This window comes from Alternaria rosae (assembly GCF_020736505.1).
Source record: "Alternaria rosae strain MPI-PUGE-AT-0040 chromosome Unknown BKA58scaffold_13, whole genome shotgun sequence".
Classification (NCBI taxonomy): Eukaryota; Fungi; Ascomycota; class Dothideomycetes; order Pleosporales; family Pleosporaceae; genus Alternaria; species Alternaria rosae.
In genome coordinates, this window is record NW_025763582.1 from 289759 (window position 1) to 307618 (window position 17860).

At 51.6% G+C, this 17860-nt stretch overlaps 8 protein-coding genes across 8 annotated transcripts; 2 read left to right on the forward strand and 6 right to left on the reverse strand.

Annotated features, from left to right (window-relative positions):
* Positions 1-8: 8 nt before the first annotated feature.
* On the reverse strand, positions 9-1934 carry BKA58DRAFT_394480 (uncharacterized protein). The gene is made up of 3 exons (XM_046171201.1): positions 1774-1934; positions 1092-1556; positions 9-1037 (listed from the first exon to the last, which is right to left on the reverse strand). The coding sequence occupies exons 1-3, from the start codon at positions 1846-1848 to the stop codon at positions 381-383; spliced, it is 1197 nt and encodes a 398-aa protein (XP_046020227.1). The 5' UTR covers positions 1849-1934; the 3' UTR covers positions 9-380.
* Positions 1935-2373: 439 nt separating this feature from the next.
* On the reverse strand, positions 2374-3557 carry BKA58DRAFT_394483 (nitrilase family protein-like protein). The gene has a single exon (XM_046171202.1). The coding sequence runs from the start codon at positions 3439-3441 to the stop codon at positions 2548-2550; it is 894 nt and encodes a 297-aa protein (XP_046020228.1). The 5' UTR covers positions 3442-3557; the 3' UTR covers positions 2374-2547.
* Positions 3558-4761: 1204 nt separating this feature from the next.
* BKA58DRAFT_62829 (uncharacterized protein) lies at positions 4762-6454 on the forward strand. Its single transcript, XM_046175644.1, has one exon. The coding sequence runs from the start codon at positions 4854-4856 to the stop codon at positions 6318-6320; it is 1467 nt and encodes a 488-aa protein (XP_046020229.1). The 5' UTR covers positions 4762-4853; the 3' UTR covers positions 6321-6454.
* An 865-nt stretch (positions 6455-7319) lies between these two features.
* BKA58DRAFT_432679 (major facilitator superfamily domain-containing protein) lies at positions 7320-8951 on the reverse strand. The gene is made up of 2 exons (XM_046173140.1): positions 7587-8951; positions 7320-7529 (listed from the first exon to the last, which is right to left on the reverse strand). The coding sequence occupies exons 1-2, from the start codon at positions 8783-8785 to the stop codon at positions 7358-7360; spliced, it is 1371 nt and encodes a 456-aa protein (XP_046020230.1). The 5' UTR covers positions 8786-8951; the 3' UTR covers positions 7320-7357.
* Positions 8952-9630: 679 nt separating this feature from the next.
* Positions 9631-10489, reverse strand: BKA58DRAFT_415068 (cutinase-domain-containing protein; the record flags this gene model as incomplete). The annotated part of the gene is made up of 3 exons (XM_046172525.1): positions 9631-9930; positions 9985-10163; positions 10216-10489. 3 exons carry the CDS (start codon positions 10487-10489, stop codon positions 9631-9633), a joined length of 753 nt encoding a protein of 250 aa, XP_046020231.1.
* Positions 10490-11864: 1375 nt separating this feature from the next.
* BKA58DRAFT_62957 (putative zinc metalloprotease) lies at positions 11865-13607 on the forward strand. Its single transcript, XM_046175646.1, has one exon. The coding sequence runs from the start codon at positions 11983-11985 to the stop codon at positions 13435-13437; it is 1455 nt and encodes a 484-aa protein (XP_046020232.1). The 5' UTR covers positions 11865-11982; the 3' UTR covers positions 13438-13607.
* A 171-nt stretch (positions 13608-13778) lies between these two features.
* On the reverse strand, positions 13779-15452 carry BKA58DRAFT_326163 (uncharacterized protein; the record flags this gene model as incomplete). Its single annotated transcript, XM_046168042.1, has 1 exon — positions 13779-15452. The coding sequence occupies one exon, from the start codon at positions 15450-15452 to the stop codon at positions 13779-13781; it is 1674 nt and encodes a 557-aa protein (XP_046020233.1).
* Positions 15453-15669: 217 nt separating this feature from the next.
* Positions 15670-17539, reverse strand: BKA58DRAFT_444724 (uncharacterized protein; the record flags this gene model as incomplete). The annotated part of the gene is made up of 4 exons (XM_046174093.1): positions 15670-15837; positions 15949-16493; positions 16554-17066; positions 17116-17539. 4 exons carry the CDS (start codon positions 17537-17539, stop codon positions 15670-15672), a joined length of 1650 nt encoding a protein of 549 aa, XP_046020234.1.
* Positions 17540-17860: the final 321 nt, after the last annotated feature.

The following is a 17860-nucleotide window of genomic DNA, read 5'->3' on the forward strand; positions in this document are numbered from 1 at the left end:
CAACAAAATAAAAGAACTAGTAATATTCGCGCATCTCCATGATACACACATGTACACTCCATTCTTACCTCCCATGAAAGGTATGAAGTAGACAGTGCTAGTAGTCCATTGAAACCCTTCCGCGAATAATCTCGCCCAGAGGGCACATTTTGCATGTAGTGTAGCAGGAGCTTACTGCACCCATCTCGGTACTCTTCTCGAACAAAGCAATAAAACATCCATTCGCGCCCCATTCGCCGTGATAAGAAAGACACCAGCGACAGCGACGAGTGAATGTAGATATACAAAGACACATCCCGCTGTCTAATCCGGCCGATCGACAGTAAAGCTCTCGGGCGGTATACGCGAACTAAAAAGAATGCAAGAAAAAAGCCGTCGTTCTAGGACGAAGCAACCTCACTCTTCCTCTTACTCCGATCCCTCTTCTTCTCCTTACCGGCCTTATCCGCCTTCTCCTTCTCCTGCGCCGCAGCCTGTGCCGCGTTCTCCTTGTCGCCTTCCGTCTCGGTGTTGCGCGTGCTACGACCGGATTTGGCTTTCTTCTTCGCCGCACCGGTCTCCTCTGGAGGAGTGGGTTCGTCGTGAGAAGATGCAGGGGCGGGAGCAATGGGCTGAGGCGCGGACTTTTCCTTCTTCTTCTTGTCTTTCTTTGCGGGGGTTTCGGCGACGGCGGTGGAGGTTGAGGCAGTGACTTGGGTTGCGGAGCGCGAGGTGGGCAGGGGCACGGGTGTGGGAGCTGTGGCGGGCGCGATGGAGACGGGGATTGAGTTGCCGTTTACAGCGGGGGTGGTCTTCTGGCGCTTGCGTGGTGTCTTTGCGGGGGGAGAGGGCGCTTTGGCGGGTGCTTCGTCTTCGTCTTCAGAAGAGGCGTCTGTGTCGGCGGCGCCGGCTTCGACTTCAGCTTCGATTTCTGGCTCGCCTTCCTCGGACGCGTCATCTTCTTCGATTTCGGCGTCCTTGATGCCCTTCTGCTTGACGTACTCGGCCATTTGGACTTTCCACTCTTCCATGGAGTTGCGGTAGGATGCCTTCCATTCCTACGATTGGGTTAGTAGGACGCCGATTGCCGGGTTTTGCGATTGTGTGCTTACCTCCTTCTCCGCGTCGGAAAGTTCAGCCCATCGCCTGTTGACCTCAGTCTGGACGGCGCTTGGAGCGAGTGTGCCACCGGGAGCGAGCGCTGCCTCCAGATCCGCCTTGACGATGGGACGCGCGTGTTGGTGGTAGAGGAAGGCAGCAGTGAGGGGTTTCTTGGGCGCATTAGGGTCCTTTTCCTTCTTCTCGCGCTTGCGCTTCTTGCTCTTGACAGCGTCAATTGCTTTCTCAGCAGGCACGCCGACGTCTCCAGCTACGTTGTCCATGAGCTTTTGGCCACTCTCTACAACATTCGCGGCGGTCTTGATGGTGGATGTGATAGCATCGTTTTCGGTTGAGAAGTCTTCTTTTTCGATGCCGAGGACTGATGCGCAGTGCTTGTTGTAGTGATCCATGAGAACGGTGATCTGGTGTTGTACATTGACGAGACCATTCTGGAGGCTGTGGAGAGAGCCCAGAACCTGCGCGTAATTGTAAGTTTTTGCTTTGTGAAATCGCCATGTACCGGGTCGCGTAGATCACGCGATTAATGTTACACAGACGCATCAATATGGCGACGTGATGGTGGCGCGATAATGCGCGCTGACCGCGTGGGTTTGCGATGCGACGCGACGATATAGGTAGGCGCGCGTGTCGCAATTGCGATTGGAGACTACAAAAGGGAATTTGGGTACGTACGTGGTCTCTAGTCCGATTGAATTCTGCAACAGAGATCAGCAGTTCGCCAGTGGCAGGCTTCTTCTTGGGGACCATGTTGGGCGGCGTGGTATGGGAAGAGGTTGAAGACGCGTTGACGGGCGGGAGGTAGAAGAGGGAGGGCGCGGGAAGGGCGGAGGAGCGCTGAAATTTCGGGGGGTCGGGGGGATTGGTCCCTTAAGTGACAGTCGACCAGGTGCCCAAACACAAGCGAACGTACCCTGATTTTTGGGCAGTCACCAGCCCATTCTGGGGGGCACCAGTAGATTAATGCCCCCAAAATTTAAATCTAGGCTTACTTTTCGCGCGTGCAGCCTGTACAAAAGGCGCGTTTCCAAGATGCACCCAGATAAACTGCACGCTGAAGCTATGCGCAGTCTTTCCTAAGCATCTACTACCTATCAGAAGTCTGTATATAATTTCAGCGCGCATTCTATCTCTACTGCGCAGTGCATATCTCTCTTGCAGCGTGTTGTGCAACTTGCGTGGCGTAGGCCGCCTATTAGAGCGAGGGCGCCCATCCGCTGGGCAGAGTGCGCCAGGCAAGTGCCCCCAACCCGCCCGTGACAAGCCTTGCTTTGGTGCTACCTCCCCCATCTTTGCGCGTGTTTCAGGCCCTGTTCGGCGCCCCTGCCCACAACGACGCAGCATATGAAACTCTACTTTTTCACTTGAATCCGCTCATAGCGTATACCAAAGTACAGTTCAGGTAAACATGTTTTCCGCATACATTCGTCTTCGATATCATTGTTCTATCTATTCCTTGAAGCGACCACCCTCGCTGACGTCAGGATATACGTCAAATCGCCTTTGTCCATACAGTGGCACTCCCTTCCTGGTCTCCTCAATCTTGCCCGCCTCCAATTCGCGGATGAGAACGCCCTCCTTCTCGTCCAGCTGCTCTAACACTGCCGCGTTAGGGTCAACGATCATGCTGTGTCCCCACGCGTTGTATTCGGCCTCCATATCTCTTGCCGGACTACACAGTCCAACGTAGACCTGATTATCCGTCGCCCTAGCCCTCGCCAGCAACTCCCAATGTAACGCGCCAGTCGTAAGATTGAATGCGCCAGGGTATAATAGCAGAAACGCGCCCTTCCTCGCCGCGATCATTGCAAGCTCGGGAAACCGTATGTCGTAGCAGATTGCTATCGCGATCTTTCCGTATTCGGGCAGGTCGACTAGAGTGATCTTATTGCCTGGCGACAGGACCTCGCTCTCTTTGAACTTGATCTTGCCGGGAATATCAATGTCGAATAAATGCACCTTGCGATGAGTAGCAAGTAGCTCTCCACTAGGCGCAAATGTCAAACTTGTATTGTACAGCTTCTTCGTATCCTTATCATCCCTCTCCGGTATGCTTCCTCCAACAAGATATACCCCCGCCTCTTTCGCCAATTTGCTCAATGCGTGGAACGTCTGCGATTGCGACTCCGATGGTGGGGATGGGAGGAGCGTCTCGGCGTACTTGTCGAAGTACTTTGTTCCGTAGGGCGAATTGAAGCACTCGGGCAAGACTACGAGTTTTGCGCCGGCTTTTGAGGCATCGAGCACCTTTTGACGCGCTGAAGTGAGGTTCGCGCTCTTATCGGCGCCTGAGGCGAGTTGGATGAGCGCGAGCTTTAGGGACTTTTTGAGGAGGGACGCCATGTTTGGTGCTTGTGTGGGGAATTGGTGAGACTGCAAGAGAGATAATCCAGAGCACCTTAGAGTCAAAGTATATACAATGCGATGTTGGAGGTCTCGTTGGAGTGTTGGAGTAGAGTTGGGGTGGGGGTTAGCTCCAGATGTCCGCACGATGTCATCGCTCGGACTCGCCGCCCCGATCATGGCGGGGTATGCTGACCGACGCGTTCGACGCGTCTCTTCACTCATCCACACCACACGACAATACCAACCGCTTCAACAACATGCTGCGAGCGCATCACAATTCATCACTTGAAGATACTCGCAGCAATACACTCTGTTCTCTGCAGTTGTCTTATAACGCGTTCGTATCAAGAAGACCATGTTCATCGCTTGATGCTGCTGCCTCTACCATGCTCATCGTTCCTTCCCGACTCTCCGCGATGGATGTCCACAATGGAACAGTACAATTTACCGAGTGCTGGTACTTGTCCAGCTAAAGTCGTCTTATCAATCACACGTTACCCCAATAATCTTCCGGCGTCGAAGGAACCTTTGATATAAAAGATATCCATATAGAATTCCCTTATTTGATCGATTGACAAGGGGCAAATTCACAGAGGCAGCCTTCTTGAAAACCAGAAAGTATCGATAAATACGGTACCGTATACTGGGAGGCAATCCGTGTAGGTGGGGTGCTAGCGATCGCATTGTGGCGCGAAGTTTGCCGTTCTCCATCCCAGGGTGAAGCAGGAAATATTGTCGCGCGTCCCGATGACTACCGTTACGACCAAGCACGACGTACCCAGCACCCTTCGGCTTGCGCTCCGGAGCTGACATGAATGGCGAAGTTATCACAGCAACAACCTGCCGGGAGTACTTTTTGAAGCCGTCGGTATCTGCGCAAAGGTACTCGAGTACTGTGTTCGCGGTGTTGATGTCGAAGTACGACTGGCCGTCGCCATCGTCAGACGACGCGTTCGAGCATACAAATTCGAAGTGAGCTTTCGTAGCTAAAGGTGACCACATTGCCTTTACGATGGGAGCAATGTTGATGCTCTGATGCCATAACGAATGCTTAAGACAGGTACCCTGAGAGCATCCGTTGGCGACATCAACCTTCACCTGTCGAACATACTGCATCTGGGATCCTAAACACCAGCTCGCAGCTGACTCAATCTGCCTAATCTTTTTTGTAGCCAACTGGATCCACGATGCCCCCGGTCCATAGTCGTAGACAGTCAGGTGCATCAACTGCACAGCTATAATTTCGGGCTTTGGTATCCGCCGCCCGCCGCAGAATTGACATCTTCGACGAGTATAAGACTAAAGAACATGGGTGACGATCATGTATCCTTCCAAAGGGACGGTTGCTATATCGAGGGTATACAAAGCATACGTGCACAATTTTTCGGAGGCAAGGCATTACTCTCAATATGTCGACGGGTCTATCACGAAGCCGTCACTACGTTTCTGAAAGTAATACCTGGACCATTGCATCAGGACGCTGTTCATCTAGATTCCAGGTTGTCACACTTTTACAAGACGCAACAATCTTCTTGAGCGCACTTTGTTCCCAATCCGGATTGCTAAAGAACTTGACGATCGATATGGTGGGAACATGTTCCCCCACGTGTCAAGACGATCATATCTCTCGTGATATCCAGGATTCATACCTCGATCTAGCCACCACTATCGGGTTCAAAGACTTGGTGAAAGAGCTCCACAAGCCTTCCAACAACGCTATCGACGTAGAGACTGTGTTTGGTACTCCATTCAACCATCCAGGTTGCTTATCAACCACTCTAGCTAATTCCGGCCTTGACCTCTCTCGTCTGAACAACGTACTCCGACTTCTAGTCCAGGATCCTCTCGGCTTTCTCAAATACGGCGATGCAGTACACGAAACTCTTGTTGAGAGAGATGGCAGAACAGGATGTATCTTCTTTGGTCGCTCGTTCTCAGACTGGAATCATAAGCAGTATTTCCGCGTTTCCGAAAACGGCAACGCAATAACTCTTATTCCTCTCCTCAAATTGGACAACATACTGAAACTGCCACGAAATATCAGAAGCGAGATAATCAAGCACGTCACACAGTGCGGATCTCCACTCTCTTATCAAAAGACTATAACCTTCGACCTGGACAAGAGGACATGTGCGGACGGAAGCTCGGTTCTGGCTTCTGTGTGTCGAAAACTTAGACTGGAGAGCCCCAGTCAATTCCAGTTAACCAGCAAGTGTGTAATCAAAACGGCTTCCAAGGACAAACGTACCAACTTTGAGAGATTTTGCAAACTGGAGAAATTTTGGTGTATTGCCAGATCGGCACAGTTTCCTTGGCGCGGCAGGGAACAATATACCCTTCAACACTTGGACTGTTTGCTTGAAGTCGAAGCAGCGACCATTCTCGAGAGTCTCCGTATTAATATACTCGATTTCCTTCATATCACTTCTACTGTAGGAAGCAAAAAAGGAAGGCTTACCATATCTGCGATGCGAGGCCAGGGCGAAGCTCCACTGAATACTTCAATAACTTTCAACGAATTACGTTGGTACGTCCTAATAGCTCTAACCGAGTTCACCCGCAAGCACCCGGATGCCAACCGCAATCTTTGCGTCAACATCTGGATCAATGATCTCGGTCAAGTTATTGAGATCGAGAGCACAGATACTACGATGGATCCTCAAGAGTACATACGAAAGTACACACCCTGGAGCACACATCGCCGTGCCATCTTCCGAGGATACGGCATCCCAATACGAGACGGCTTTGACTATTCGCGCTATACTCTGCCTGCCGAGGCTTTCGACGGCTCTGCACGCTTTTATATCGGCTGGCTCCAGCGTTGTGGGCTTGGTCGGAATCCGGACCATTGGCCTGATGCCTGTGAGTTGTTGTGAGATCTGTTGTTGAGTGTGGGATATGCGGATTGCTATAAATTTCCAGATTTCGGATGCGTAGGGAAGGCTAGAATGTCGTGCGTGCAATCTAATAGCGCGACTACACTGATTCGGAAGGCGGTGGGTCACCGGATTACTGCCCGCCTGGTACGAGTGCGATTTCTCCAGGCAGATGGACTTTCACCGATACCAGGTAGTCGATTGCTGTCCCACCTCCAGCTATAGTCGTGAGAAAAGAACTTCACTTCATGTAAGCAAGGTGAAACAATGCCTGGCAGTACTAACGGCACTGGTGCACAGACGCTGACCTTTCTTCCTTCGTTGTACATAATGACCCGTACAGCAGCGCATTATACATTCAACCTCCACTCACTTCAATCCACTCAATTTCAACGGTCATGGCGATGCCCCCACGATCGAAGCCAATACCGGAAACCCCAGCAATCCCCGCTGTGGCTGGCACGAAAACACTCTTCTCCTTGGCAGCGGGAAGATCACGCTTTCAATCGCTGGAGAGGATGGTGGACCTCGTTCCGAGATGACTGATAATCTCTGGACGTGTCGGACTTTGGTGCTAACCACACTTGCGGAGACTAACACTACCATCCGGGGGTTCCATGATGAAATCTTATGCTCGACTGTGTGGATGAACGGATAGTTGGAAGTCGTGGAGGTGGAGCGGGATAACTTTTCAGTGCCTTAGGAAGAACATGAGTATCTTTGAGCTGCGTTAGTCCAATTTGCTGGAAGCCGATGTGTAAGTCTTATTCAAGAACAAAATTGCGCTAAACTGACTGATCCCACCCGGTTGTAGTGTTCCATAGTCCAACAGGACGAGATATGACTGGGACGGTGGCGTTTCAATACCACTTATGTCGTCTGGTGGCTCTGGGTCGATAAAGTTCGCATGGTATCTGAAGGACGGTTGGTGTGTGCGCGAAAAGGATTAGTGAAAGCGACAGGCAGATTAGGAGCAGCAGTGCGATAGTCGTGAAGTATTTAAGCAATGTATTGTAACCTGGGTGCCTTGGCACATCTCAAGCTGTGTCATCGAGAGACTTGTTTTGGACTATATCCTCCGTGACGCGAACCTCGTGGCTCCCCTCCAGCTCCGATAACACGATCCAGGTAGGGAAGACGCACAGCACCGTGATGCCAAAGTTGATACCAATACTGACGAAGTGGTTTGCACCACCTTCCGATTGCATACTGTCGCGATTGTTAGTTGATGATTTGGGAATGCTTTTCAAATATGGCAATACTTACGCCCAAGCGACGGTTTGACCGAGCGCCTCTACACCACGCAGAATACCGGTCAGATGGCTCAAGTTGGAGAGATCGGTCGCGTACTGGCCCACTAGCCAGTACAGGAATTGCTGGAAGGCCTGGCCGCCGAATTGCCAGAAGAAGACAAGCGCATAGCTCTTTCCAAAGCCGCCTTGGAACCAATCGAACACCGGGGATTCCGATGCATCGTAGTTTTGCTTCTGCAGAATCGTTGCCCAGATCCACGTGCCGACAAGGATGGTGATGATGGTGCAGAATGCAATGCGACCGCGCTTCTTGATGTGAATTTTCTGGTTGTCGAGCAGGAAGGCGATGATGAACGATGAGAAGATACCGGCAAAGTTGGTGAAGAAGGAGGAGAACGCGCGAGCTCGGACGGTGAAGTATGTCGTCAACCAGGTGCTCATGAAGCCATTGTAGAAGTAGCTGATGAAGAAAGCTGGCAGCAAAAGGAGGATACGGCGGCTGACGAACAGCTTGCCGACAGCCTTGAACTCGGCACCCCAGGTCGCGGCGCGCTCAGTGACGATCTTCGTGCCATCCTTTCGCCAGACCTTGTGCGCTGGCGACAAGCATAGGGCTACCGGAAGACCGAGGCACATGATGACGATGAAGACGATGTATGTAGTTGAAGATACCGATCCAGTGGTCTTCCGGTTTGCGTTAAGTCCGAGGTTGATAGCTCCTCCAACAATCGGTCCAAGTGCCTTCGCGGTCTGCCAGATAGCGAGGTAGAAAGCGCGGTCTCCGGGCGAAGGATATCCGATGATGATAGCAGCTTCAGCAGCCCAGAAGAAACCAGCGGAGATACCACAAAGCGCGCTACCAAACAGCATGAACCATGTGTTCGCAGAGATGTTGTTGGTGTAGAGACCAGCGCCATACAGAGGGTAACCAATAGCACCCAATGCAAGACCATACGTCAATCCAATACGGTTGTTGATAGCTCCGGCAGCAACACAGACGACAGCGAAGAGTCCGTATACCAGGGCGTTGGCGGCAGAGACGGCGTACGGTTCGGCAGCGCCTCCAGCCCCTAACCCACCAAGAGCATCCCACATTCCCGGAGCCGTGAAGGAGACACCGCATGCTACAAGGATCTGGAAAGGCACCGAGCGGAAGAACGGTCCAGAAGCCTTGATGGAGCCCGAGGGCTCAGACAAGGAGGCGGACGACATGACGATGCGGAGGCGAAAGATGGAGAGAAAATATGGGATGAGGTGAAGAACCTCAGTCCAACGTGGAGACTACATATCTTAAGAGTTCGGACGACACCGCGATGCTTGGCGAGCTTGGTATCCAATTTTTCTCTCCTTAGTGATGGACGTTGAGGCAATCACCGCAATCGAGACGTTTGGTGTTTTCTATGGGGCGAGCACGACATCTGCGCTAAATGACTCGCGCGTGGCGGCCTGCGCTCCAAGCGTCCACGGGTCGGACCCTTTTGGTTATGACTTCACTCGAGTTTTCCAGTGGCTTGCCAAGTAGGGTGCGGTTTCCGTCGGTTTGATGAACATCTTCCGCGAAAGGTTGCATTGAATGCGCCATTTCGACATGAGATGCGGAAAGCACGTTATGTCGGGATTGCCTGAAGACCGCAGAGCATTTGACATCCGCGGGCGGCGAGACTGGATGAATAAGGACCACGACAACATGTTGGGCGCCTTGCCTTCTAAAGTCTATGTATCCATACCGTTGCTGATACTCATCTCTCTACGGGCTTTGAAGCTCGACCAACGTCTTTTCACCGCTCTGTTACTGCTCCTTGACAGAGAATAGACGATTTTCTCGCATACAAACCATCGCTATGTTTCCGTCGACTCAAATGCCTTTTTCCATTTCACCTTGTTGCGTCAATCTTCAATTTTGCTTTGGCAACATTCGAGTAGTATATCCCATGCATTGAAAAGAGAAGGAAGTCAAGGTCAGGCAACGATTATGCAACAAGTAATCCAGCGTAAATTTTCGTAACCATTAAACTAATCGTGTATAATCATGCCTCCAGTCTCCCTCAACTTCGAACTCAAATGCGTGCGGCGACGAAAGCGGCAGCAGTAGGAGCATCGATCTCGTAGTTCCTGTGCTCAGGAGTGATGATGATGCCGTTGTCGCAGATGTTGTCACCGGAATGGCAGATGATGAGAACCTTGCTAGCAGCAACAGAGCCGAAAGACTCGTCACGGTCAGCATCGCCGAATGTTACAACGGCGGTGACACGCGAGGCGGCGGAGGCTGATAGCCTCTGTGTAGCAGTGTGCACGAGCTGTGCGCCCTGGGAGTATCCGGAGACGACGATCTTGGTTGAGGGGCATCGTGTAATAGCCTAGGTGCACAGTCAGCATCGCACCGGTATATCAATAATGATAATGACACTCACTTGGTTGATCAAGTTGAACATAGTGGTGGCACCCGCTGCGTCGCCTCCAGCCAAGAAGCCAATGACATTAGCCGGGTAGGTAACGCCTTGGATGGCCAAGTTGCTAGCACCTCCGACACGCGAGGCCAGAGCATTGAAGAAGGTTGGGCCTTCGGAGTTGGCCTCGCCTACATTACCCGCTAGGAAGGATATCAGTATACAACTCCCCTACAATCAGTATAGAGATCTTACCTTGGGTGGTACCGCGAGCGTAGATGACGGTTACGCGACGGCAGGCGGTACCGTCGGTCAGTTGGTTGTAAGTGTCGCCGCTGAACTGGCGCTTGGTAAGGTCACGTGTTTCAACGTCCTGGTTCTCAAGCTGTGCGGCGTACTCCTCGACGGTGAGGTCCGAGTCAAGGAGGTCGGTGATGGGGAAGCTCACTCCGTTCGCTGGTGTTGGCGCAGCGAGGGCAGTGGTGAGAACGGCCGCGAGGGCAAGAAGGGAGCGAGCGCAAGTCTTCATGATGAGCGATTGTCGAGGGCGGCCGAGATGAAACGAAGGAAGTCTGAAGAGGCTGGTAGCGATGATCCACCAAGAGTAGGTGGAATGTTTGACCTTTTGTATCCTGAGCCATCGTTCTACCGAAGCATAGCGAGTATGGCTATAGCCACTTCAGTACTATCTCCTGCGCTACTGCATCGTCTCTTGCAAGCACATTGGCAAGCCATGTCATCAGACCTTACCTACATGCCTATTTCTACCAGTTCAATTTCCTCCTCCGCATCGTTAAGCTCGTTTGTTCTTGTTTACCGCCGTCGACACCCAATGGCTACACCTGATCCGTTCACGTTGACCAGTGATTGTCTAGTTCCTGTCCGACGCTTTAAATGACATGCATTGTGATGCATCGGGCCTTTATTGTGTACTCCTAGTTTGGCTTCTCCCTCCGTGTTTGGTGTTGCTGCCAGTCTTGTTACCTTCTTCTTTGGAGTTAGCACGTTCATGAACCCCAGGTACCACCGGGTATCTCGAAACACGTGGGGTAGACATGGGGTTTCTAGGACGAATAGAGAACATGTACATAGCCAATGCTGCGCAACGTGAGAACCATCGACGATACGATTCGTGCAGCCGAGGCATGTCAAGCATGTTGCGGCGCTACGAGGCGTCGATCAGTGAGAAGTCTTCGATGCAGCGCCGGGAAGCAGCCGCTGCTGCAGTACCTGGGTGTGTAATCATAACTTCTGCTGACAGATATTTGTGCTTTTGGAATGTCACTGTCGAGTCGCATTGTTGCAATTTGGTGGCTTCTCCAGTCAATGCGATGATGTCACGCCAAGCTTTAGCGCCATCTTTGCCATCTTGTTCAGATGGTGTCCCTTTGATTTGGACTGACCTGGCCAATGTGCTCACCAGACTTCCATCACGACATTGGTATCATTTCTACACATGCTGCACAATCGACCAACATCTGCTGTTCATAAAGCGGGACACAAACTGCATAACCAAATCCCCTGGCTCCCAGTCACATTGGAAGGTAACTGACACCAGCACTACCATCGCGACTAGACAACCGGCCAACAAAGAATGGAAGGCGTCGCGAAGCCGCTGTCGCTCTACTAATAGTCAATTCACCCGGAAGATGACCGATGTTATCGCACATAGTCGCAAACATTCGGAAGCTCGATGGAGAACCCCGCACACGGTACCCGTTGCCAAGCAGAACATGCAGCAACAGCTGTTGAAATCTTCCCTAATCCTTCTTTTGGCGTCTTGGTAGCATTACCAGCTTCCACTTACGATGTAGATCTGCGCTCGCGAAAGCCATGATAGCAAGAGTTGCATTTCTCCGATGACGGTAGTCGCTGCGGTATCGCGACATGTTGGAGATACCGGCAGTCGACAGCCTGTCGCGAAGAGTGGGATGGCAAAAATGGTGGAGTATAAAATGTAGGAATAGAAGAATTTGGTAAGATCTCTTGCATCGTCAAGGCTAGTTCTCTAGATCGATCAACATGCGGTCCACATCCATCCTCGCAGTCTGCGCGGCAACACTGCTGCAGACAGCTTTCTCGTCACCTATCCACGCGCACCATCCCCATCAATCGTTCCCTAGTGCGGAACAATGGCCATTACCAGTCGTTGGCAAGGCGCTAGAGCAACAGATGCCAGATGAAGACCTCCAGGACATCATTTCGCAGATATCGCGCGACAACATCGAAGCCACAATCCGGAAGCTTGCATCATTCGGCACGCGTCATACCCTGTCCAGTCAAACGGACCCGAACCGAGGCATCGGCGCTGCGAGAACATGGCTCACGGCTAAGTTCCAAGAAGCAGCTGATGAGAGTGAGGGAAGGATGACCGTAGACTGGAACAGCTTCATCAAATATCCTGGAGACAACGAGCGCATCATCTTCCCCGTCAACATCACAACCGTCGTTGCAACACTGAGAGGCAGCGAGGATCCCGATCGCGTCTACGTAACAGGCGGGCATTATGACTCGCGCAACAGCGACCCTATCGACTACCAAGGCGACGCACCCGGTGCTGTAGACGACGCCTCAGGCGTCGCCGTCTCGCTAGAACTCGCCCGCATCTTCGCACACTACAAGCCTAAGACGACCATCGTCTTCACAGCCTTCGCAGGCGAAGAACAAGGTCTCCTCGGCGCCGAGAACCTCGCCCAAACCTACAAGAATGCATCCGTAAATGTAGCAGGGATGATAAACCTCGACATGGTCGGCAATTCGAAAGCCTCAGATGGCACCATCGATCCCTACAACATCCGCCTCTTCTGCCAAGGCACGCCTCTGACGGAGAACTCCACAAAGATGACATCGCGTCTCAGCATCGGCGGGGATAATGACAGTCCTGCTCGTAACATGGGTCGCTTCATCTACGAAGTCGCATCTAATGCCTTCACGGAAATGACAGTGCGCCTCATCTACCGTCTCGACAGATACAGCAGAGGCGGCGACCACCGCCCTTTCCTCGAAGCAGGCTACACAGGCGTTCGCTTCGTCCAGCCCAACGAGGACTACACGCAACAGCACCAAAACGTTACCGTGCGAAATGGAAAGCAATACGGCGATCTAGTCGAATGGCTAGACTTTGAGTACAACACGCGCGCCGCCAAGGTCGTAGCATCCACTATGTGGAGTCTAGCCAACGCACCGGGTGAGCCAACGAATGTTGGTATCAACACTACGACGTCCGATAACTTCAGTCAGTTCAAGTGGGATGCACCCAAGGGACTGCCAGTGGAAGGGTATGAGATTCTGTATCGTGAGACGATTGAGCCGCATTGGACGAATGTTATTGAGGTGGGGAATGTGAACTGGTTCAATCTTACTTCGGCGACAATTCATAAGGATAATGTTATCTTTGGGGTGAGGAGTGTGGGGAAGGGAGGGTATAAGAGTCCAGCTGTTCTTCCGTTTCCGTTTGGATGCTCGAGGAATTGCTAGATAGAGTAGAGTTGTTGATTGAGATGAAGGTCACTATGTACGTTCGGAACCAACTGTCGATCACCGTCTCCCACTCCCCGCACATCCCTCCTCCGAGACATCACTCGATTCTTTTGATCACGAGTTCAAGCTAGAGCCCGCGCCGAGTAGCCTCAATCGTACTCCTCCACGCTCCACTACGCAATGTTCTCTGGCTCTGCTCCTACCATTGGGTATGTCCAGCTTCCATCATAAGTTTTCACCTATTCCTCCTACTCTCATCAGATATGTCCTAGGCTCAAGTATCGTCAGTCCTCTATAAATCATTCTCAATGGCCTCAAGACTCGATAGAAGGGATAACTCACCACCAGTCGCTCCAAAAAGATATCCGTAAGTGGTACCAGAACCTGATCAAGCTACCGTTGCGTGTGAAGGTAAACAGATCGCTCTTGATGCCCGCACTGTTCCAGAGACCCTTAATCTTGCTATAGCCTTCCATGTGGACGTTGGCCGAACTGCCGATAGTATTGGAATAGGGGATGATCATCTCACCGGAGGTGGCCGTAGCGGGATATGTGGCGCGCAAGATAGTACCGTGACCATTGATCCAGATCTGTGGAAGAGGCTTGTCGGCTTGTGAAGGACACTGCTCCAGAACATCTGAAAGTAAGAGAAATACTTTGCGTGCCAGGTTGTGCCACATGATGGGCTTCGTGTCACTACCGTCCAACACTCGGATGGTGATGCTAGGGTCTGCACGGTCACAACGAAGCAGAGTTAGCAGCCTGCTGATATCGATTCGAAGATCCGCCATCGAGATTGGTGCAGACAACCTGAATTTCAGTATCATACTGAAGGAGCGCTCCTGATATCTGCACTCCGAATCGATCAGATTGGCAAATCTCTCAACATTCAACCACTCTTGCAATGCCCTGAAGCCGTTGAAGTCGGTCGTAGTCTCCTGAGTAGATGTTTGGATCACGATCTCGTCGTACACTCGCGTACGCTCGTGGTCGATTTCATACCGCAGCATGCAATTGACTCCGGCAAGACCTACGTGGTACCCCCGGGATTTTTTGGTGTCCAGATCGAATACAACCATTGTATCGCATGGGCATATTGCGTATACATTGATGTCCGCCAGAAATTCATCAGGAAGGGACAGAAGACTCAACTCTTGTGGTTCTTGCCACTGAACCTTAGACCCATGGTCTAGAATATCGAATTTTCTCTCTGAATGCGGAAAGGAATGTTGGGCATCAGGATCAGCATGCTCAACGTATCCATAACGTGTGTAGACACCGGAACAAAAGATTGTTATCGAAGACATCAGGCGAGGATGTCTGGCGTACTGTCTGAGGTCGAGAGCGTCTGCGGTGCCCAATGCGAACAGAACACCGTTCAGGAGAGTTATAGGGGAAAGTGGGCCGTAGAAGCTGGCGTCGTCGTCTCTTTCCTCAGCCAATGAACTTTCGGGAGACACAAAGGCAAATTGACATTTGGCCTGAGGATTGTCCCAAATGAGCTTCAACAGAGGTAGAAAATCATACGCTCTAAGTCGATTTCCAAGTGAATCTGCGTCGATATGTACGTGGGACAAGAGCTGGTAATGTGATCCGATCCTGAATAGCCATGTGCACATAAAGTGCATCTGATCTTCGAGGATATGGGAGAACAAGAAAGTGTTCTGGCCGTAGAGGATACCGACTGCTTCTTGGTATACCTGCCGGCATGACATTAGGAACCCGACGCAATCAGCAAAGCCATGATAAAAGTCCTCTTCCTTGAGTTGTTGCTCAGAACCGCCATCAAGGAAATAATCGGCCCGGTTCAGGGCCAGATAACGCAGTCTCTCTCGCAGTCTATCGGGACGCGTACGGCCATTCTTGAGGAGAACGGCACCGTCTCTTTTGAACAAACACTCGTAGACTCGGTTGCGGATCTCAGGTGGAATTGTAGTGAGGAAGCTGCGCGCACTCGGGTCGGCGGCGCCGGACTTTGTTTTGGGGATCTCAATGACGGTACCGGTCGCCATCTTGGGTCGGCCGTCGAGAAAGCGCGGCAAGTCGAGATGACGTCGCAGGCAATTGATGTTGGGAGAAGATTGTAGGGGGAGATTCGCGCGGGATTGTACCTGCAGTTTTAGGCAAACAGCGGTCCAAGCGCGGAGCTAGCGCGAGGTGAGAGTACAAGTGAAAGTGAGAGCGGGACTCAAGCCGCGCCTGCCATATCAGTCTGTCCGAGTGAGAGAATTAGTCACGCTTAAGCTTGAGCAAACCATCGTCGTTCTCTCCGAGAGACGCCTTTGCCGGACCCATAGCTCGTTTCAGGTCACTATTCAACTCATTCGCTACCGTTAGCAGCTCAGGATAATCGGCCGCAGCCCAGCCCTGCAGCCCGTGAACGAGCACAGCTAAGATCTAGTTCTTGAAGAGGTAGGAGCGTCTTCTGTTATCCAGCGCCGTCGGAAAGAGGAATAATGTGGAGTAAACGAGGAGCGCCAGCGGCTACGCAAGCCAAGCCCATCTTACATCAACAAAGGTGTCTGGGCCGTAGGCTGCACTAGTGTTGTAGATAGCTGCGTAGTTGCCAGGCCCTTGTATGACTTTACTTCCTACTTCTGCGAAGCCGCGAAAGAAGTAGGACCAAGTGTGATCGAGGAAGTACTCCAAGAGGTATATGCTCAGCGTCGTGGATTTGAGGATGCGCGACGTGGAAGCAGCGAGCCAGAGGCGTGAGTAGTTGCCGAGGTAGAAAGTCTCGTTCAAACCCTCTGCATGGAATGCTTCATCATATCCACTTGTCACCTTGTAAGAGTCGTCACCAGGTGGAAGCAGTGGCCATTCCTCCGCCGAATCGTAGCTTACGACAGTGTTTCGTACTGTGATATTGTGATAGCGCTTCGCACAATAGTTTAGTTGGCAGTGAGATACCGTTTCGTTTACCAACCCGAGCCGGTCGATTTCGCCTACACGAGTGAGATTAGATGTCGACTTGAAACAAGTGAATGCGGAGATAGTCTGCAGTGGTAGCTTGAAAAGTTCAGTTATTACGTCCTGGTAACCTTCAAAGTCTCCTATGCATTACTTAATTTGTGGTGGAAACGCAGTCGATAGAGACCACACTGGACTGCCACTCATTGCAGAGAAGAGGCTATATGTCCCATCGATCTTGCTGCGTTCTAAGCGGATGATACCGAATTGGTAGCCGCCAAATGCAGCAAGGTCCGGGTCAACAACGCCAATACTGGGATAGGTCTCGTTCAGGTAGCGGCTCGCGGTAATCCAGAGCACCAACTCTGGATACCCTGGCTTCTTTATAGTCCACATTCTCTCCCACGAATAAGGCTGCGTGTCTGTAACGTAATCTGTCATCGCGGTATAGTTGAAGTAGAAGTGTTGACTGGAGGCATTGTAGCTAGATTCCACGGACTTGCCGCAACCCTGAAAGTCTTCATCTGCGAAGTTACCGCCATTCCAGAAATCGCCATCGAAAGTAACGTCTTCTGAGTTGCAGGATTCGCAAAAACCCAGAGAGGTAAACTCATCAAGTTCGCATTCTGTTGTCGGACAGTATACGTTGTTTAGCAAGTTGATGTCTTGCAAAGCGACGTGATCCGTGAACCCGACGGTCAGAGGATGCTCTATGCCTGTCATATGGTTAGTGAAGCATGACTTGTGATCCACGCAAAGACATACCAATAAGACCAGCATTCTCTATACTCGACACGTCTGAGAACGAGTTGCTTGAGCTTACAGTCCCGGTAGTATTGGCTAGCAGCGCGGGTTCGGAGTAGACTCTCAGGACCTGCTGTGTGAAAGGCTCAAAGCCAAGCGAAAGAATTGTCAATACTGCTCCGAAAGACGCAAGTGCAGCGGATTTCCTCAATCGCAGCTTGTAACGAAAGGTAAAAGCTCCACAAGGTCCACGGGTAGCCACGTCGAAGTCATAGAGGCGGTTAACAGGCTTCGATTGGGGTGTGTGGAAGTAAATCCATTTCAGCTGTCCAATGCACTCGGCAAGAGGGACTGGCAATGCCGATTTGGCAATGGTAGAGAAAACCGCTATCAGAGAATTTGGTTGAATAGGAAGCTTCCAGTCTATCATGGGCTTGCCGTCCATGGTAAAGAGGATAGTCAGAATAAGCGTCATGTACAGAGTGCTCAGTAACAAGGCCGCCACTTCCCACTACCAGCCCGTGGAACGTGATTGTCGCGTGGGTAGTGGCTTCACTGGAGGAGATGCGGGTCCCTGCTGCGGCTGGATATTTGACATGGAATTTGAACTGTTGATCGTAGAGGGTGGCCCTGCTCTTGACGATATTGGGGAGACAGAGTGGTGTGAGGGGGGTTGGCTTCGAAGAGACGCCAGGTCAGCCATTGCAAAACTATCGAAGGAAAGTCGGCTATCTGCCACCAATGGGTTAGATGCCGCAGAACCCTG